The sequence below is a fragment of the Moschus berezovskii genome, chromosome 1 (assembly GCF_049115385.1).
Source record: "Moschus berezovskii isolate FMDL1 chromosome 1, NW_MosBer_1.0, whole genome shotgun sequence".
NCBI lineage: Eukaryota > Metazoa > Chordata > Mammalia > Artiodactyla > Moschidae > Moschus > Moschus berezovskii.
The window spans coordinates 158,433,000-158,455,282 of record NC_142460.1 but is presented as its reverse complement, the minus strand read 5'-3'; the positions used below and the strand labels follow the sequence as shown (position 1 = coordinate 158,455,282).

Genomic DNA, 22,283 nt, shown 5'->3' with positions numbered 1-22,283 from the left:
GCTCACTTATACATTTCTGGCCACCAAGAAGCCCTGGTTCCTTGAGGTGATTTGAGAGACAAGTCTGGGTGCTATAGGTTCTCTTGCTACTAGGTTGGTCATTGGTTTTAGGATTTACAGTAGCCAAAGTTAGGAAATAGGTACATTTTAAAAACAAGCAACATACAGAATTCATATTGATACTGCCAATTTAATTTCATAGCTTTTTAAAAACCATTGATTTTATATTTTTTATATCTTTTTTCTCTTTTGCTTATTAACATAGTTACTTTTTTCCTGTATGTAATTCTTTCAAATTAAGGATACCAAATTTACTGTTAACTGTTTCCTGAATGGTGTTTAGAATTTCTTTGTAGTACTTTTTTGTCCTTAGTACCTACCCCACTTGAAATATGTACAGTAAAGTTATGTTTTCAAAGCATATGAAGCAATTTGTTACACGGTAAGGCTGCCAACTTGGTATCTAGTTGATAGTTTATTTCGTTTCCAGTAATTTTCAATACTGCTTTTTTTTTTCTTCATTTAGATTTGTTTCATTATAAGTAAAACATTGGCACAGTGCCTATAAAACAAGTACCCATTAAGGTCCATCCTGACAAGTTTAGCTTCCTGTTTTCTCCACCCTGACTATTTCCCTTTCTTATAGGTATCATATTTACTAGTTTGGGTCTTGTCCTTACGTAAGAACAAATGCACTGTATATTATATATCTATATGTAATTTTATATGCTTAATGTATTTTGACAATTATGCATAACATGTAGTTTATATTTCTCTTACTGTGAGCAGGGTTGAGCATCTTTTCATATGTTTAAGTTCATTTGGATTTCTCTTTCTGTGAACTCTTTGTTCATATCTTCTGCCCATCTTTCTATAGATTTCTTTTTTCCCTTCAGTTTTTAGAAGCTCTTTATGCGTTTGGATAATTAACCCCTTGTGATAAAACTTTATTGTTATTTATCTTTCAGCTTTGCTTACAGCGTTTTTACCATGTAAAATTGTATTTTTATCTACTAAAGATGTCTTAGTCTTTGCCCTTATTCTTTCTGAATTTGGAGTCATAATTTAGACCGTGTTTAAAAATTTCACTTTTATTTTGGGAGGTTTCTTTGATCTTTTATCTGATAACTTTCTCCCTTAAGTTTAAGTAGGAACCCTTCTGGGTGGGCATTTGTAAATGATATTGATTATTTATTGGAGCAGGTGCAGTTTTTCAGTCATAGTATATCTGACACAGCCATAGATCTTTGTAATCACAGAAACACCAAGGCAGGTAAGGGACAAAACATTGTAATCCTCCTTTAAAATGAGACTTGATGAATAGACATAGTCTTTCTCTTAAGATTAATTCATAATTCCAACTAGATTTATTTCTTTTCTGTGTCCCATTTTGTGAATAATTTGATCTCAGGCACGTACCTCTGGATATTTTTCCTGATCTATAAAGTGAAGAAGCTAAATTGGAGCCTTTCTGGTCTTTTCTAGCTCTTAAATTCCAATATGTTAATGAATTTCAAAGATTTGCTCATTATTAGATACCCTCTTTGGATTCTTTTTCTCTAAAATTTAAAGTATGTTTTCCCAGCTTTCCAGACTTGATGAAAAAGTCTGTATTTCCTTTAACCACCTTACTCTAGATTTCACTGATTTAAAACAGTCTTCATACCAGTGGAGATTTTTAATTATAACTTTTGTTTGTTGATGTCTTGATCTAAATGCTGAAATGACTAAGTTTGTCCTGTACATAGAGCTACAAAGTTTCCATTTAACTACTTTAACATTTTATGTTAATGGCAAGGAATAACAGATTATCAAACTAATTATTATGTTGGTACAAACATAATTGCAGTTTCAGACTGAATTTTAAATCATTATAACTAGGCTCAAGTGCATCTTTGTTAATCAAAATAGCTTGTTAAGTTGCTCAGTCATGTTTGACTCTGCGATCCCATGGACTGTAGCCTGCCCTGCTCCTCTGTCCTTGGGATTCTCCAGTCCATTGTATGGAGTGGATTGCCATTCCCTTTTCCAGAGGATCTTCCCCACCCTAGGATTGAACCCATGTCTCTTATGTCTGCTCCATTGGTGGGCAGTTTCTTTGCCACTAGCTCACCTGGGAAGCCCAATCAAAATAGGAACCATTAGAGTCAACATATTTTTGCGAACAACAAATAAGTTTGTTTATTCCTGTAGCATAAGAATTCATTCTTTGTATTCCATGAACTCATGGAAAGCATTTTCTGCCACTGTGCTGGTTGTGGAAGCATTTTCCCTTCAAAAAGTTGTCAAGATGCTTGAAGATGTGGTAGTTGGTTGAGTCAGGTGAATATGGCAGATGAGGCAGAACTTTGTAGCCCAGTTAGTTAAACTTTTGAGATGTGGGTTGTGTGACATGTGGTCAGGCGTTGTGGAGAAGAATTGGGCCTTTTCTGCTGAATAGTGCCAGCTGCAGGCATTGCAGTTTTTGGTGCATCTCATCAATTTGCTGAGCATACTTCTCACATTTAATGGTTTCACTGGGATTCAGAAAGCTGTAATGGATCAGACAGGCGGCGGACCACCAAACAGTGATCATGACCTGTTTTTGGTGCAAATTTGGCTTTGGGAAGTGCTTTGGAGCTTCTTTTCAGTACGACCACTGAGGTGGTGGTTGCCATTTATCCTGTTAACATCCACTTTTCATCGCACGTCACAGTCCGATTGAGAAATGGTTCATTGTTGTGTACAATAAGGGAAGATGACACTTCAGAATGACGATTTTTTAAATTTGATTTGCAGTCAGCTCATGCGGCACCCACTTACTGAGCTCTTTCACTTTTCCAGATTGCTTCAAATGCCGAACGACTATAGAATGGTTGATGTTGAGTTCTTCAGCAACTTCTTCTGTAGTTGTAAGGGGATTAGCTTCAGTGTTCCTTTCACTTGATTGTTGTCAACTTCCGATGGCTGGCCACTACGCTTCTCATTTTCAGGCCTCTCGTCTCCTTTGCAAAACTTCTTGAACCAGCATTGCACTATACGTTCATTAGCAGTTCCTGAGCCAAATGCACTGTTGATGTTATGAGTTGTCTCTGCTACTTTATGACCCATTTTGAACTCAAGAAAATTGTTCAAATTTACTTTTTGTCTAACATCATTTCCCTAGTATAAAATAAATATAAAATAAATAGCAAGTAATAAGTCATTAGCAAAAAAATATAAAGTGAGAAATGTGCATTAAAATAACGTATAACATAACCACATTTATATAAAAATGTATTCCAACATCAAACAGCAAAGTTTGACAATGCAAAACCATAATTACTTTTGCACCAACGTAATACTTAAAATTTGGACAAAGGATAAACTTTACATAATTATTGCATGGAACAGGCCAAAAAGGAAAGCAAAGTAATGTACTGCATGCAGCTGAATGAGGGTCAGATTTTTTAGGAAAGGAGTCCGTGATATAGCTGCGAGAGAAACTCAGAGAAGTCCATAGAAAATCTCAGTTCTTGCTATTTACCTGATCCTCAGAAAGGAGAAGGGATGGTGTTTGTTAGCTGCTCAAGAAGATGGTGAAAGTATTTTTTAAAAAACATTATATATTAGATTATGTTCTATAGCAAATGTTACTTATCTTTCCTACATCACCCCCATCTTTTGTTTAAAACAGATCTCATGGTCTTAGACTTAGACCATGATTTTAATTTCTGAAATGGGCTATTTTCACTATTGTGCTACTGCCCTCTGGTGTCCATGGTGGTGGTGTCATAGTTGAGTTTGTATTTCTTCCTGTGTCCAGACTTTTCAATTTGGTTTCATTTTGTTTATATCAGGAAGATATTATTAAATCAAAAGAAGATATGCTGATGTATTTTAAGATCTGCAATACTGTAAAATACATAAAGATCACATATTGGCTGGAGCTTAGGAGTCACACTGCCTAGGTTTGAGTCCTGGGACTGTGGTTTGTAGTTTATCAGTCAAGTTAACCTTTCAAGCCTCAGTTTCCTCAAAATGATAGTATGTATCTTTTATGATTGTTATGAATATTGAATTAGACAATATAGACAAGGCAGAACAGTTGAGCATTCATTTACTTTTAGCTTCTCACTGGACATGAATTTGAGTAACTCCTGAAACTAATGGAGGACAGAGGAGCTTGGCGTGCTATAGTCCAAGGTGTCAGACACAACTTAGCAACTGAACAACAAAGTAAATGTTCCTAATTACTAAATAATGTCATCCAGAAAAAATATTGTGTTTCATGTTACTAAATCTAAATATCCACATAGAGTTGTCAAGATCATGGTACTTACAGTATATATGTGTTTGACCATTAGAATCCCTTTAAAAACTGGAAGAAATTTTGGAGACTATATAGGTCATGCCCCTTTATAAAGAAAGAAACTGAAGTCCAAGGACACAAAGCTAGTTAGTTGCACAGTAAGACTCTATCCTGGATCTTCATCTACATAGTACTGTCTGAACTGTGTACTGCCATTCAGTTTCCTGCAGTCGAGCAAAGCAGAATCTTTGTCTTGTTGTAATTGACTGTATCATTGTTTGAAAGTCAGTGGAATAGAACATGAAAACCTTTAACTTTTTATTTTGTCTAATTTTGGTATAATACAAATGATAAACCACTAGAAAGAAATCCTCTCTGCCATATTTATGCATGAATACTTACTTAATACTCCTGATAATAACTTTAGAAATAGGTGCAGATAATGTGCCGTGGTTGTATTTTCCAGTCTTCTTATTCTTCTGTCTGCAGGACACCCTATGCATGCCTCTATCACTGTATTTATCACTTTCAGTTCAGTTCAGTCGCTCAGTCGTGTCCGACTATTTGCGACCCCGTGAATCACAGCACGCCAGGCCTCCCTGTCCATCACCAACTCCTGGAGTTCACTCAAACTCATGTCCACCGAGTCGGTGATGCCATCCAGCATCTCATTCTCTGTCGTCCCCTTCTCTTCCCACCCCCAATCCTTCCCAGCATCAGAGTCTTTTCCAGTGAGTCAACTCGTCGCATGAGGTGGCCAAAGTATTGGAGTTTCAGCTTTAGCATCAGTCCTTGCAATGAACATCCAGGACCGATCTCCTTTAGAATGGACTGGTTGGATCTCCTTGCAGTCCAAGGGACTCTCAAGAGTCTTCTCCAGCACCACAGTTCAAAAGCATCAATTCTTTGGTGATCACCTTTCTTCACAGTCCAACTCTCACATCCATACATGACCACTGGAAAAACCATAGCCTTGACTAGACGGACCTTTAGGGGAACATTTTAGTTAATTTTTTTCTTTCCCATACTGGACTATTTGAAAGGGGCTATTTCAGTTTCAATACTGTATATCTCGTGGTTGATACAACACTGATTTCTTTATTGAGTAGAGGAGTCCTCTTCAGTTCAGTTCAGTTGCTCAGTCATGTCCAACTCTTTGCAACCCCATGAACTGCAGCTTGCCAGGCCCCCCGCCCATCACCAACTCCCGGAGTCCACCCAAACCCATGTCCATTGTGTTGGTGATGCCATCCAACCATCTCATCCTCTCTCATCCCCTTCTCCTGTCCTCAGTCTTTCCCAGCATCAGGGTCCTTTCAAATGAGTCAGCTTTCCACATCAGGTGGGCAAAGTATTGGAGTTTCAGCTTCAACATCAGTCCCTCCAGTGAACACCCAGGACTAATCTTTCTGATGGACTGGTTGGATCTCCTTGCAGTCCAAGGGACTCTCAAGAGTCTTCTCCAGCACCACAGTTCAAAAGCATCAATTCTTCTGCATTCAGCTTTCTGTATAGTCCAACTCTCACATCCATACATGACCACTGGAAAAACCATAGCCTTGACTAGATGGACCTTTGTTGGCAAAGTAAATGTCTCTGCTTTTTAATATGCTGTATAGGTTGGTCATAACTTTCCTTCCAAGGAGCAAGTGTCTTTTAATTTCATGGCTGCAATCAGCATCTGCAGTGATTTTGGAGCCCCCCAAAATAAAGTCAGCCACTGTTCCCACTGTTTCCCCATCTATTTCCCATGAAGTGATGGAACTGGATGCCATGATCTTAGTTTTCTGAATGTTGAGTTTTAAGCCAACTTTTTCACTCTCTTCTTTCACTTTCATCAAGAGGCTTTTGAGTTCCTCTTCACTTTCTGCCTTAAGGGTTGTGTCATCTGCATATCTGAGGTTATTGATATTTCTCCCGGCAATCTTGATTCCAGCTTGTGCTTCCTCCAGCCCAGCGTTTCTCATGATGTACTCTGCATATAAATTAAATAAGCAGGGTGACAATATACAGCCTTGACGTACTCCTTTTCCTATTTGGAACCAGTCTGTTGTTCCATGTCCAGTTCTAACTGTTGCTTCCTGACCTGTACACAGGTTTCTCAAGAGGCAGGTCAAGTCCTCTTAGAGCAATATAATTTGAGGACAATTCAGAGTTGAGCCTCTGAATGTTGAAGGAAAAAAGCAGTTCTTCAGGAATGAGTAGTGGCTTGACACATGAACATTCTGAAGATTTGTGATAAGTGAGAAACCTACGGCAGTTACTGTTCATTGGCATATCCAAATTTAAGGGCGGTCTTTCTTGTCTCATCTGCCTTTCTTTATGGTGTGTCTTTCTCTTTCTGTGATAATCTGTTCTGTCTCCCTTCCCTTCTTTCTCTGCTAGATTCTTCTCTGCAGTTCTCCAGCTATAGACCAGTTTGTATAGGGACCTAGGTAAAACAGGGAGGGGAACTGAGTGAGATAAGCCAGCCAAAAGCATTCAGCGCAGATCAGGTTGAAATGCCTTGGAGCTGCGGGTATAAATAAAACTGGTTTTCTGCCCTTGAGGGTGGAATAGTAAGGGAAAAGGGTGTAAAAAGAGACATTTCCAGTGTGATGTAACTCCAGTGAAATGACCTGTTAAGGACTAAGAACAATGAAGTGCAGAGGAAGGAGGTCAGTAGTCGCCTCTTAGGGGATGGAAGCTGTTCTAGGAGCTTCATGGGCCTGTCATCTAGAGTCGAATAGGAGCTCCCATGATGGACCAGTAAGTTCAAGCACAGAACATTTAACCTTTTAGCACTGTCTCTTTAAACAAAGCTCATTTTTCCTCTGACCTCTTGTTTTGTTAGTGTCTGTGTCCCTCTGCTGCTAGCACCCCACTTCCACCCAGACCTACTCTTACGTGAGAAAGTAGGGATGCCACAAGAAGGTATTTGATTTTAGTCATGCGGGGAAGTGTCAATGGCAGCGCAGATCATTTTAAGTTATTTTGAAGTGTGTTTGTTTCTGCTATTTCTTGAAGAGATATTCCTTGACTCTTCTACAGTTATCCTAAGGAGCGTCACATTTTCTCATTGTTAATTTGTATGCTTTCATTCACATTCTTAAGTTTGTAAGTTGGAATGTTACAACATAAAAAATGAGTTTTCTCCTGACTGACGTTTTTGCTTTCCCAGTAGCCAAAACAAAGGAGATTTGGCGATGGAGGCTTTGTTGGAAGGAATACAAAATCGGGGGCATGATGGGTAAGTTTGCTTTTGACCCTAAGTTTCTCACTGAGTTTAAAAAGCATGTCTGAGTTATGCCTCTGACCATTTTGTGCTTTGGGTACAGAAGCAGAAATGTGAACACAATCTAGGCTGATCCATGTCATGTTTGTGGACAGCATCTCTCCTTGGGGTGTTTCCCTCATCTCAGCAGTGTGAAGCTGGATACTGTCAACCCACTTTAAAGTTTCGACTTTTAAAAAACACTAAGAGCAAATGATTTTTTTTTTTTTAAGTATTTAAGCCTTATTAGTTATCTCTCTGTGGCCATTCCTGGAAACCTCATTGAATCCAATACATTTGTGTCCACTTGTGTTTTTACCTTTGTAATATCTGACATCTCCTGAAATATTGAAGGACATCAGTAAATTTACAGGAAGATAGATTGTAGTAAGTTGCTAATAATAAGTTGGAAAGAAATAGTTGAAATAAATTTGGCTCAAGGATGAATTTCTTAAGACAGTTCTTAAAGTTGTATTGTCATTTTCCTACTTGTTTCCAAAGCTTTTTATTTGCTTGGCTAGCTGAGAATATGACATATACTTGCCTGGATTCTTTGGAAAGCTTCCCTAAAATGTTGAAGATGAGATAATTGCTGGTTGTGGAAGTCTGACTCCTAAACCAGATTTCCATCAGTCTGTGTTTGGTCACATGATGTAGGCTTTAGGTTGGCTGCTGGAGGAAGACTGTTCTGTGGAATAGGTGATCACCTTATGTGCCTTAAAGGGAAAAGCTCAGAGCTGCTGTTTTTTACTTCTGATTATTTGTTGACATTGTTCCACCTTAGGTAGGTTTACATTTGCTGTTTTTACATGTGAAAGATGAAAAGCCCCTTGGAGATATGTTCTGTGTTCTTAAGAGTCTGTTCTTATTTATAGGGGATTTTTGACATCCTGTGAAGCAGAACTGCAGGAGCTCATGAAACAGATTGACATAATGGTAGCTCATAAAAAATCTGAATGGGAAGGACAGACACACGCTCTAGAAACTTGCTTGGACATCCGTGAACGGGAACTTAAGGCTCTCAGGGGTCAGTTGGATTTGAAACACAAAGAGGTAATGCAGATGATTTGCTGCTCTTATTGATACTTTCACTTTGCCTTTTATTAGGTTGGTACAAATGTAATTACGGTTTCAGACTGTGAATTTTAAATCATTATTTAGTTCAGTTCAGTTGCTCAGTCGTGTCCGACTCCTTGTGATTCCATGAACCGCAGCACGCCAGGCCTCCCTGTCCATCACAACCTCCTGGAGTTCACCCAAACCCATGTCCATCAAGTCGGTGATGCCATCCAACCATCTCATCCTCTGTCGTCCCCTCCTCCTGCCCTCAATCTTTCCCAGCATCAGGGTCTTTTCAAATGAGTCAGCTCTTCGCATCAGGTGGCCAAAGTATTGGAGTTTAAGCTTCAGCCATCAATCCTTCCAATGAACATCCAGGACTGATCTCCTTTAGGATGGACTGGTTGGATCTCCTTGCAGTCCAAGGGACTCTCAAGAGTTTTCTCCAATGCCACAGTTCAAAAGGATCAATTCTTCTGCGCTCAGCGTTCTTTATAGTCCAACTCTCACATCCATACATGACCACTGGAAAAACCATAGTCTTGACTAGACGGACCTTTGTTGGCAAAGTAATGGTCTCTGCCTTTTATTATAACTAGGCTCAAATACATCTTTATTAATCAAAATGGGAACCATTATATTCAGCACATTTTTGCCAATAAGAAGTTTATTCCTGTTCAGTTCAGTTCAGTTCAGTCGCTCAGTCGTGTCCGACTCTCCGCCACCCCATGAATCACAGCACGCCAGGCCTCCCTGTCCATCACCAACTCCCGGAGTACACTCAAACTCATGTCCACAGAGTCGGTGATGCCATCCAGCCATCTCATTCTCCGTCGTCCCCTTCTCCTCCCACCCCCAACCTTTCCCAGAATCAGAGTCTTTTCCAGTGAGTCAACTCGTCACATGAGGTGGCCAAAGTATTGCAGTTTCAGCTTTAGCATCAGTCCCTCCAATGAACACCCAGGATTGATCTCCTTTAGAATGGACTGGTTGGATCTCCTTGCAGTATAAGGGACTCTCAAGAGTCTTCTCCAACACCACAGTTCAAAAGCATCGATTCTTCGGCGATCAGCCTTCTTCACAGTCCAACTCTCACATCCATACATGACCACGGGAAAAACCATTGCCTTGACTAGACGGACCTTGGTTGGCAAAGTAATGTCTCTGCTTCTTAATATACTATCAAGGTTGGTCATAACTTTCCTTCCAAGGAGTAAGCGTCTTTTAATTTCATGGCTGCAATCAGCATCTGCAGTGATTTTGGCATCCCAAAAAATAAAGTCTGACACTGTTTCCACTGTTTTTCCATCTATTTCCCATGAAGTGATGGGACCAGATGCCATGATCTTTGTTTTCTGAATATTGAGCTTCAAGCCAACCTTTTCACTCTCCTCTTTCACTTTCATCAAGAGGCTTTTGAGTTCCTCTTCACTTTCTGCCATAAGGGTAGTGTCATCTGCATATCTGAGGTTATTGATATTTCTCCAGCAATCTTGATTCCAGCTTCTGCGCTCAGCGTTCTTTATAGTCCAACTCTCACATCCATACATGACCACTGGAAAAACCATGGTCTTGACTAGACGGACCTTTGTTGGCAAAGTAATGGTCTCTGCCTTTTATTATAACTAGGTTCAAATACATCTTTATTAATCAAAATGGGAACCATTATATTCAGCACATTTTTGCCAATAAGAAAGAAGTTTATTCCTGTAGCATATAAAAATCCATGCCTTGGGATTCCATGAACTCTTGGAAAGCATTTTCTGCCTCCTGCTAGTTGTGAAAGCATTTTCACTGAAAAAAGTTGTCGAGCTGCTTGAAAAAGTGGTAGTTGGTGAGAGGTCAGCTGAGTATTGCAGATGAGACAAGACTTCGTAGCCCAATTCATTCAACTTTTGAAGTGTTGGTTGTGTGATGTGCAGTGGGGCATTGTCATGGAGAAAAATTGGGGCCTTTCTGTTGACGAGTGTTGGCTGCAGATGTGCCAGTTTTTGGTGCATCTCATCAATTTGCAGAGCATACTTATAGATGGAATGGTTTTGCCAGGAGTCAGAAAGCTGTAGTGGATCAGATGGGCCGCAGACCAACACACAGTGACCATGACCCTTTTTTTGGTGTGTTTGGCCTTGGAAAGTGCTTTGGGACTTCTCTGTGGTCCAGTCAGTCAGCTGGTTGTCTCTGGTTGTCAAGAGATATTCTATCCACTTTTTGTTGCATATCACAATCAGATCAAGAAATAGTTCACTGTTGTTGGGATTTTTTTGATTTGTGGTCAGCTCACGAGGTACCCACTCATCAAACTTTTTCACCTTTCCAGTTTGCTTCAAACGCCAGATGACTGTAGAATGGTCAACATTGAGTTCTTCGGCAGCTTCTCATCTAGTTGTAAGAGGATCGACTTCGACGATCCTCTCGGTCGTTGTTAGTTTCTTATTGCTGGTCACTGTGCTCCTCATCTTTGAAGTTCTTATCTTCTTTGCAAAACTTCTTGAACCGCCACTGCATTGTAAGTGCATTAGCAATTATTGGACCAAATGTGTTGTTGATGTTGCAAATTGTCTCCATGGCTTTACAACCCATTTGGAACTTGAGTAAGAAAATTGTTTAAATTTGCTTTTTGTCTAGCATCATTTCTTTGCATGTATCTTTTTGAATTAGTGTTTTTTTTTTTATTTTCTTCAGATAAATACTCAGAAGTGAAATTACTAGATTGTATGGTAGTTCTATTTTTAATTTTTTGAGGAATCTGTATTATTTTCCATAATGGTTGCACTAACTTAAGTGTTTACAAACAGTGCACAAGGTTTCCCTTTTTGTCTACATCCTTGCCAATACTTGTTATTTGTTGTCGTTTTGATCCTAGCCATTCTGCAAGGTTTGAGTTGCTTTCTCATTGTGGTTTTAATTTTCATTTCTCTGATGATTAGTGATGTTGACCATCTTTTCATGTCCCTGTTAGTTATCTGTATGTCTCCTTTGGAAAAATGTCTAATTGGATCTTTTGCCCATTTTTTCATTGGTTGCTTTGTGTTTTTTGCTTTTGAATTGTGTGTTTTGGGCATCAACCCTCTGTCGGTTACTAATGTGCAAATATTTTCTCCCATTCAGTAGGTTGCCTTTTTCATGTTGTTGATGGTTTCCTTTGCTGTGCAGAAGCTTTTTAGTTTCACGCAGTCCCACTTGTGTATTTTCCCTTTTGCTGCTTTTGCTTTTTTTACTTTTGCTTTTGGTGCAGATTCAAAATATTATCACTAAGCCTATATCAAGGAGCTTACTGTCTATGTTTTCTTCTAGGAATTTTATGGTTTCAGGTCTTAATGTTCAAGTCTTTAATCCATTTTGAGTTAACTTTGTGAATGGTGTAAGATAGTGGTTTAACTTCATTCTCTTGCCTGTCCAGTTTACCCAAAATCATTTATTGAAGAAACTGTCTTTCACCATTGTATATTCTTGGTTTGTTTGTCATAAACTAATTGACCATATATATGTGGGTTTATTTCTGGGTTCTTTATTCTGTTCTGTGGATCTAAGTCTCTGATTTTATGCCAATGAAACTTTACTGTTTGCATGTAATAGTAGCCTTATAATTTACTTGGAAGTTAGGGAGCATGGTGCCTCCAGCTTTGTTCTTTGTCAAGATTGCTTTGACTGTTCAGTTCCATACAAATTTTTTTTTTGTTTTATTTATGTGAGAAATGCCACTAGAATTTTGATATCTACTGAACTGAAGTTGTAGATTGCTTTCGATAGTATTGCCATTTTAACAATAGTGATTCTTTCAGTCTTTCATCTTTCCAGTTATTTGTGTCCTTTTCAGTTTCTGTTGCTAATGTTTTGTAGTTTTCACTATACACGTATTTTACCTTGTCGGGTAAATTTACTCCTAGGTATTTTACTATTTTTATGCAGTTGTAAATGGGATTATTTTCTCCAGTTTCTCTTCTGGATAGCTTGTTATTAAACCCAGTAGATTTTTAAATTGATGTTGTATCCTGTAGTATTACTGAAATCATTTGTTAGCTCTGATAGCTTGTGATGGAGTCTCCGTTTCCTAGCTGTGTTCGTGTCATCTGCAAACAGCGACAGTATTGCTTCTTCCCTTCCAGATTGAATGCCTTTTGTTTCTTCTTCTTGCTTGACTGTTCTGACTGCAGCTTCCAATACTGTGTTGAATAAAAGTGGTGAAGTGAACATCCTTGTATTATACCTGATCTTAGAGGAAAAGCTTCGAGATTTTCAACATTGAGTATGATGTTAGCTGTATGCTTGTCATGTGTGCCATTAGTTATGTTAAGGTATGTTTCCTCCATACCTGCTTTGTTGAGAGATTTGAGATTTTTATCATAAATGAGTGTATTTGAGTTTTGTCAAATATTTTTAATGCATCTATTGAGATAATCATAGCATTTTTGTCTTCATTTTGTTATATAGTGTATCACATTGACTGATTACAGATGTTGGACCATTCCTGCATTTCTGAAATAAATTTCACTTGATAATGGTATGTGATCCTTTTAATGTATTCCTGAATATTTTGTTGAGAATTTTTGCATATATGTTCATCAGGGATATTAGTTTGTAAAAAAAAATTTTTTTTTTTTTTTGTAGTACTCTTGTCTGGTTTTGGTACAGGGTAATACCTCCCACATAAATTGTGTTTTGAAATGATCCCCCTCTTATATTTTTGAGAAGAGTTTGAAGATTGATATTGATTCTTCTTTGAATGTTTCATAGACTTCACCAGTGAAGCCATTTTGCCCTGGACTTTTGTTTGTTGAGAGTTTTTGATTACCGATTCAGTCTGCTTGCTAGTGATTGGTTTGCTCAGACTTTCTGTTTCATTGTCGTTGAGTCTTTGAGCATGTACGTTTGTAGGAGTTCATCCCTTGCTTCTGGTTTGTCTAATTTATTGGCATATGATTGTTCACAGTAGTCAGTGTGATCCTTTGTACTTCTGTGGTATCACTTGTAATATCTCCTCTTTCATTTCTGATGTATTTGAGTCCTTTCTCTGTTTTCCTTAGTCTGGCTAATAAGATTTTGTCAATTTTATTTGCCTTCTAAAAACTAGCTCTTAGTTTCACTGATCTTTGTTGTCTTTTTAGTTTCTATTTCATTTAATTTCTGTTCTAAAGGGCGACAGAGGATAAAATGGTTGGATGGCATCACCAACTCAATGGACATGAGTTTGAGTAAACTCCTGGAGTTGGTGATGGACAGGGAGCCCTGGCGTGCTGCAGTCATGGGGTCGCAAAGAGTTGGACACAACTGAGTGACTGAACTGAACTGAATCTTTGTTTCCTCTCTTGTACTAACTTTGGGCTTTGTATTTTCTTTTTCCAGTTCATTAAGGTGAAGTTAGATTGTGTGTGAGACTTTTCTTGCTTCTTGAAGTAGGTCTTTATCACTGTAAACTTCCCTCCCAGAACTGTTTCTACTGTGTTTTATAAATTTTAGCATGTTGATGTTTACATATTTTTGATTTCTCTTTTGATTTCTTCTTTGGCCCAGTGGTTATTCAGTAGCATGTTGTTTAGTCTCCACATAGTTGTGTATTTTCCATTTTTCGTCATGTGATTTCTCATTTCATGCCATTGTGATTGGAAAAGATGTTTGATGCGATTTAAATATTCTTAAACTTATTAGGACTTGGTCTCTGGCCTAACATATGATTTATCTATTAAAGATGTTCAATATATACTTGAGAAGAATGTGTATTCTGTTGTTTTTGGATGGAATGTTCTATAAATATCGGTTGGTCCATATAGTATAATATGTTGTTTAAGGCTGATATCTCCATACTGATTTTCTGTCTGGATGATCTTTTCATTGATGTAAGTGGGATATGAAAGTCCCCTATTATTATTGTATTGCTGCCTATGTCTGCATTTAGGTCTGTTAATAATTTGAGACATATTTCAGTTCAGTTCAGTTCAGTTCAGTCGCTCAGTCGTGTCCGACTCTTAGCGACCCCATGAACCACAGCACGCCAGGCCTCCCTGTCCATCACTAACTCCCGGAGTTCACTCAAACTCATGTCCACAGAGTCGGTGATGCTATCCAGCCATTTCATTCTCTGTCGTCCCCGCCTCCTCCTACCCCCAATCGCTCCCAGCATCAGAGTCTTTTCCAGTGAGTCAACTTGTCGCATGAGGTGGCCAAAGTATTGGAGTTTCAACTTCAGCATCAGTCCTTCCAATGAACACCCAGGATTGATCTCCCTTAGAATGGACTGGTTGGATCTCCTTGCAGTCCAAGGGACTCTCAAGAGTCTTCTCCAACACCACAGTTCAAAAGCATCAATTCTTCGGCGATCAGCTTTCTTCACAGTCCAACTCTCACATCCATACATGACCACGGGAAAAACCATAGCCTTGACTAGACGGACCTTTGTTGGCAAAGTAATGTCTCTGCTTTTTAATATGCTATCTAGGCTGGTCATAACTTTCCTTCCAAGGAGTAAGCGTCTTTTAATTTCATGGCTGCAATCAGCATCCGCAGTGATTTTGGAGCCCAAAAAAATAAAGTCTGACACGGTTTCCACTGTTTCCCCATCTGTTTCCCAAGAAGTGATGGGACCAGATGCCATGATCTTCGTTTTCTGAATGTTGAGCTTCAAGCCAACCTTTTCACTCTCCTCTTTCACTTTCATCAAGAGGCCTTTGAGTTCCTCTTCTCTTTCTGCCATAAGAGTGGTGTCATCTGCATATCTGAGGTTATTGATATTTCTCCTGTCAATCTTGATTCCAGCTTGTGCTTCTTCCAGCCCAGCGTTCCTCATGTTGTACTCTGCATATAAGTGAAATAAGCAGGGTGACAATATACAACCTTGACGTACTCCTTTTCCTATTTGGAACCAGTCTGCTGTTCCATGTCCAGTTCTAACTGTTGCTTCCTGACCTGCATACAGGTTTCTCAAGAGGCAGGTCAGGTGGTCTGGTATTCCCATCTCTTTCAGAATGTTCCACAGTTTATTGTGATCCACACAGTCAAAGGCCTTGGCATAGTCAATGAAGCAGAAATAGATGTTTTTCTGGAACTCTCTTGCTTTCTCCATGATCCAGCGGATGTTGGCAATTTGATCTCTGGTTCCTCTGCCTTTTCTAAAACCTGCTTGAACATCTGGAACTTCACGATTCACATATTAGGTGCTCCTATTTTGAGTACATAAATATTTACAAATGGTGTATCCTCGCATTGGATTGACCCCTTTATGTAATGCCCTTCTTTGTCTCTTATTAAAAAGTATGTTTTAAAGGTTTGTTTTTGTTTGTTTTTAATATAAATATAGCTAATCCATCTTTCTTTTTTGGTTTTCATTTGCATGGAATCTCTTTTTCCATCCGTTTACTTTTACTGTGTCCTTAGATTTAAAGTAGGCAGATAATCTACCTTTATCTCTTGTAGGCAGCATATATAGGAGTGTGTTGGTTTTTATTTCTTCAGCCTTTCTATGGCTTTTGGTAGGATAATTTAGTCCACTTACAGATAAATAATTACTGATAAGCATGTGCTTATTGCCGTTGTGTTAATTGTCCCCTAGCAGCTTTTGCAGTTTTTCTCTGTCCCTTTCTTTTGCTGTCTTCCTTTGTGGTTTATGACTTTCTTTACTGGTATTCTTTTGTCTGCTTCTCTTTCTCTTTTGCTTATTTATTGTAGGTTTTTGCTTTGTGGTTACCATGAGACTTACATTTAACAACTTATATCTGTAACAATCTATTTTGAGTTGATAACATCTGAAGTTTGATCCCATTCTGAAACTCAGCATTTACTCTCATGTTATATGTTTTAATGTCACATTTTATATATTTTTATCTTGTATATTTTTTAGCTAATTATCGTAATCATATTTTTTTCATTTAACCTTTATATTAGCTTTATTAGTAATTAATCCACTACCTTCACTATATATTTACTTTCCCAATGATAATTATCCTTTCATATGTGTTCTTGTTACTAATTATAATTAGCATCCTTTATTTCAGCTTAAAGGAGTCCCTTTAAAATTTCTTATAAGGCCAATTTAGTGGTGGTGAACTCCTTTAACTTTTGCTTGTCTGAAAACCTTTATCTCTCCTTTGATTCTGAATGAAAACTTTGCCAGGCAGAGTATTCTTGATGGGACGTTTTCTTCTTCCGGTACTTTGAATGTGTCATGCTTCCTGGCTTAAAATGTTTGTGCTGAAAGATCAGCTGATAGCTTTATGAGAGTTCCCTTGTAATGAACTAGTTTTTCTCTCACAGCTTTTAAGATTATCTCCTTGTCTTTAACTTTTGACGTTTTACTTATAATGTGTCTTGGTGTGGGTCTCTTTGATAGCTTCCTTTTAAATATAATTTTATTTATTTATCATATATTTTTGGCCGTGCTGGGTCTTTGTTGCCACGTGAGCTTTTCTATAGTTGTGGCGAGCAGGGGCTACCCTCTAGTGGTGTGCAGGCTTCTCATTACAGTGGTTCTCTTGTTGCAGAGCACAGGCTCTAGGGCATGCAGGCTTCAGTAGTTGCAGCAGCAGGGCTCAGTAGTTGAGGCTTCTGCGCTCTAGAGCACAGGCTAAATAGAATAGTTGTGGCCCACGGGCTTCTTTGCTCTGAGGCATGTGGGATCTTCCCAGATCAGGGATTGAACCCATGTTTCCTGTGTTGGCAGGCAGATTCTTTCCCCTGAGCCACCAGGGAAGCCCTGGTAGTATCTTGTTTGCAATTCTCAGGACTTCCTGGATCTGGATGCTTGTTTTCCTCCCCAAGTTAGGGAAGTTTTCCGCCATAATTTTTTCAAATAACATTTCTACTTCTTTCTCTCTTCCTTTTTTAGGAGCCCTATAAAATGAAAGTCTGTTTGGTGTTGCCCCATGAGCTCCTGAAGCCATCTTCACAGTATTCATTCTTTTTTCATTTTGCTGCTCTAATTGAGTGTATTCCATTGCCTTGTCTGTGTGTTGACTTCATCTAGTCTGCCGTTGAACCCCTTTAGTGTGTTCTTCAGTTCAGCTATTGTATTCTTTGGTTCTATGATTTCTACTTGGTACTTTCTTGTATTTTTCTTGTCTCTTTGTTGAAGTTCTCATTGTGTTCATCCATTCTTTTCCCCAGTTCAGTATTTTTGTGACCATTACTTTGAACTCTTATCAGGTAATCCCAAATTACTTACCTCCATTTCATTAAGGTTTCTTCTGAGGTTTATTTTATTTTCATTTGAACATATTCCTCTGTTCCTTAACTCTCCATTTGTTTCTGTACAGTAAATGAAATAACCACCTCTTCCAGTATTGAAGGAGTAGCCTTGTATAAGAGATGAACCTTGTAATTCAACCCTGCCTCAGCTTCTGGGTGTTTCTCAAACGTCTGTACTTGTCTAGGCAGCCTATTGTATTTTTAGTAGCACCTAGTAGTCTAGGAATCAGTGAATTAAAATGGACCGGAATGGGTGAATTTAACTCAGATGACCATTATATCTACTACTGTGGGCAGGAATCCCTTAGAAGAAATGGAGTAGCCATCATGGTCAACAAAAGAGTTCGAAATGCAATACTTGGATGCAATCTTAAAAACAACAGAATGATTTCTGTTCGTTTCCAAGGCAAACCATTCAATATTACAGTAATCCAGGCCTATGCCCCAACCAGTAATGCTGAAGAAGCTGATGTTGAACAGTTATATGAAGACCTACAAGACCTTTTAGAACTAACACCCAAAAAAGATGTCCTTTTCATTATAGGGGACTGGAATGCAAAAGTAGGAAGTCAAGAAACACCTGGAGTAACAGGCAAATTTGGCCTTGGAGCATGGAATGAAGCAGGGCAAAGGCTAATAGAGTTTTGTCAAGAGAACGCACTGGTCATAGCAAACACGCTCTTCCAACAACACAAGAGAAGACTCTACACATGGACATCACCAGATGGTCAACACCGAAATCAGATTGATTATATTCTTTGCATCCAAAGATGGAGAAGCTGTATACAGTTAGCAAAAACAAGACCAGGAGCTGACTGTGGCTCAGATCATGAACTCCTTATTGCAAATTCAGACTTAAATTGAAGAAAGTAGGAAAAACCACTAGACCATTCAGATATGACCTAAATCAAATCCCTTATGATTATACAGAGGAAGTGAGAAATAGATTTAAGGGACTAGATCTGATAGAGTGCCTGATGAACTCTGGACGGAGGTTTGTGACATTGTACAGAAGACAGGGACCAAGACCATCCCCATGGAAAAGAAATGCAAAAAAGCAAAATGGCTGTCTGAGGAGGCCTTACAAATAGCTGTGAACAGAAGAGAAGCGAAAAGCAAAGGAGAAAAGGAAAGATATAAGCATCTGAATGCAGAGTTCCAAAGAATAGCAAGAAGAGATAAGAAAGCCTTCCTCAGTGATCAATGCAAAGAAATAGAGGAAAACAATAGAGCAGGAAAAACAAGAGATCTTTTCAAGAAAATTAGAGATTCCAAGGGACCATTTCGTGCAAAGATGGGCTCGATAAAGGACAGAAATGGTATGGACCTAACAGAAGCAGAAGATATTAAGAAGAGGTGGCAAGAATACACAGAAGAACTGTACTAAAAAGATCTTCACGACCAAGATAGTCACAATAACGTGATCACTGACCTAGAGCCAGACATCTTAGAATGTGAAGTCAAGTGGGCCTTAGAAAGCATCACTATGAACAAAGCTAGTGGAGGTGATGGAATTCCAGTTGAGCTATTTCAAATCTTGAAAGATGATGGTGTGAAAGTGCTGCACTCAATATGCCAGCAAATTTGGAAAACTCAGCAGTGGCCACAGGACTGGAAGAGGTCAGTCTTCATTCCAATCCCAAAGAAAGGCAATGCCAAAGAATGCTCAAACTACCGCACAATTGCACTCATCTCACACACTAGTAAAGTCATGCTCAAAATTCTCCAAGCCAGGCTTCAGCAATATGTGAACCGTGAACTCCCAGATGTTCAAGCAGGTTTTAGAAAAGGCAGAGGCACCAGAGATCAAATTGCCAACATCCGCTGGATCATGGAGAAAGCAAGAGAGTTCCAGAAGAACATCTATTTCTGCTTCATTGACTATGCCAAGGCCTTTGACTATGTGGATCACAATAAACTGTGGAAAATTCTGAAAGAGATGGGAATCCCAGACCACCTGACCTGCCTGTTGAGAAACCTGTATGCAGGTCAGGAAGCAACAGTCAGAACTGGACATGGAACAACAGACTGGTTCCAAATAGGAAAAGGAGTACGTCAAGGTTGTATATTGCCACCTTGCTTATTTAACTTCTATGCAGAGTACATCATAAGGAACGCTGGGGTGGAAGAAGCACAAGCTGGAATCAAGATTGCCGGGAGAAATATCAATAACCTCAGATATGCGGATGATACTACCCTTATGGCAGAAAGTGAAGAGGAATTCAAAAGCCTCTTGATGAAAGTGAAAGAGGAGAGTGAAAAGGTTGGCTTGAAGCTCAACATTCAGAAAACAAAGATCATGGCATCTGGTCCCATCACTTCGTGGGAAATAGATGGGGAAATAGTGGAAACAGTGTCAGACTTTATTTTTTTTGGGCTCTAAAATCACTGCAGATGCTGATTGCAGCCATGAAATTAAAAGATGCTTACTCCTTGGAAGGAAAGTTATGACCAGCCTAGATAGTATATTAAAAAGCAGAGACATTACTTTGCCAACCAAGGTCCGTCTAGTCAAGGCTATGGTTTTTCCCGTGGTCATGTATGGATGTGAGAGTTGGACTGTGAAGAAAGCTGATCGCCGAAGAATTGATGCTTTTGAACTGTGGTGTTGGAGAAGACTCTTGAGAGTCCCTTGGACTGCAAGGAGATCCAACCAGTCCATTCTAAGGGAAATCAATCCTGGGTGTTCATTGGAAGGACTGATGCTAAAGCTGAAACTCCAATACTTTGGCCACCTCATGCAAAGAGTTGACTCGCTGGAGAAGACTCTGATGCTGGGAAAGGTTGGGGGCAGGAGGAGAAGGGTACGACAGAGAATGAGATGGCTGGATGGCATCACCGACTCTGTGGACATGAGTTTGAGTGAACTCTGGGAGTTGGTGATGGACAGGGAGGCCTAGCATTCTGTGGTTCATGGGGTCGCAGAGAGTCGGACACGACTGAGCGACTGAACTGAACTGAGTAGTTGAGGATGTGCCAAGACCTGTCATTGTCCCACAGTGGAGAATCTCAGCACCTAGATTCGGACTGACTGGAAGCTGGGGCAGCAGCTTTTAAAGTATGCAGATATATACAGTTCTGAAGGGCTACAGGAGTAAGCCACGTTGGTCCTCAGAGCTGGGTGATTTGGAGGTCACCATGTGGGCAATGGCAAGCCACTCCAGTACTTTTGCCTAGAAAATCCCATGGATGGAGGAGCCTGGTAGGCTGCAGTCCTTGGGGTCGCTAAGGGTCGGACACGACTAAGCAACTTCACTTTCACTTTTCACTTTCACACATTGGAGAAGGAAATGGCAACCCACTCCAGTATTCTTGCCTGGAGAATCCCAGGGACGGGGGAGCCTGGTGGGCTTCCGTCTATGGGGTCATACAGAGTCGGACACGACTGAAGTGACTTAGCAGCATCAGCAGCATGTGGGCTCCATGTGAGCTGTTTTCTGGGTAATACTTCTGGGCTGGAGCAAGGCTGGAGCAAGGCAGAGGGAGAATGCCAAGAAGGTGTCCACAGCCTATGTTCTTTGAGAGCAACTCCATAGGCCACTAAATGTGAGCCAAACCTGAAGCCTTCTCCTTAGGACAAAAGTCCAAGACAAGTAAAGGGGACTCTTTCACAGAAAGCCTGGGGAGTGTGCCTCATTCTACTTTCTGTACAGTGCCTTAAGGGTAGTAGCCTGCCAAGAACTATCCCTCTGATTGCCATAGTCCTGTGGGATCCAGGAATGCAAGTCCTTCCTGTCACCTAGAGCTGGGTCATCACAGGGAGGACCCTGTGCACAAGCCATGTGTACAGCCATCTGTGCACTGGAGGCAGCAGAGTGTGAAAGCAAAGGTAGTGCCCTCCAAGGTCTCTGGAAAGGATTGCAGTCAACGCCAGGATGCACGCCTAACCAGACGCTTGTCCCTTAGCAGTCACGATGATCAGTTAGTAGTCTCCCTTCACAGAAAGAATGCAGCTCCAGGGTCTGTTGCCTTTTGCTGTGCCTTTGTGATAGTAGCTGTTTAAGAACTTTTTCTCCTTGGGTTGCAGTCCTGTAGGACCCACGAGTATAAGCCCCACTGACCACCTTTGCTTAGTTGCTCAGTCGTGTCCGACTCTTTGTGACCCCATGGACTGTGTAGCCCACCAGTGGGGATTCTCCAGGCAAGGATACTGGAGTGGGTAGCCATGCCCTCCTCCAAGGGATCTTCCCAACCCAGGGATTGAACCTAGGTCTTTCCCACATTGCAGGTGGATTCTTTACCGTCTGAACCACCAGGGAAGCCCAATAGTACTGGAGAGGGTAACCTATCCCTTCTCCGGGGGATCTTCGCAACCCAGGAATTGAACCAGGGTCTCCTGCATTGCAGGTGGATTCTTGCAAATCCACCAGGGAAGCCCCCACTTACCACCAGAGCCAGTTAATGTAGAGGTGTTCTCTAGCAGTAGTCACAAAAATCCGGGCACCTGACTGGGGCATGAGCTCCTTTCTGGGTGACACTGATTATAACAGTTCCTTACGACCCAGATCACGAAGCTCCTTTGGTCTC

General features: G+C 40.0%; 1 protein-coding gene across 20 annotated transcripts in view; it reads left to right on the top strand.

Moving 5' to 3' along the window:
- Positions 1 to 22,283, top strand: part of CEP63 (centrosomal protein 63) — a 102,947-nt gene that overhangs the window by 3,378 nt on the left and 77,286 nt on the right. For 9 of the 20 annotated variants that reach the window (XM_088840457.1, XM_055413355.2, XM_055413333.2 and 6 more), the window contains 2 exons: positions 7,431 to 7,499; positions 8,399 to 8,576. The exons of 2 other annotated variants lie outside the window; for them this stretch is intronic. In XM_088840457.1, the coding sequence (XP_088696583.1) occupies positions 7,431 to 7,499; positions 8,399 to 8,576 (247 nt within the window). Of the gene's footprint in view, positions 1 to 7,430; positions 7,500 to 8,398; positions 8,577 to 12,688; positions 12,878 to 13,013; positions 13,084 to 22,283 lie in introns of those variants that run through there. 9 more of the 20 variants (XM_055413361.2, XM_055413338.2, XM_055413327.2 and 6 more) reach the window with 5 other exon arrangements.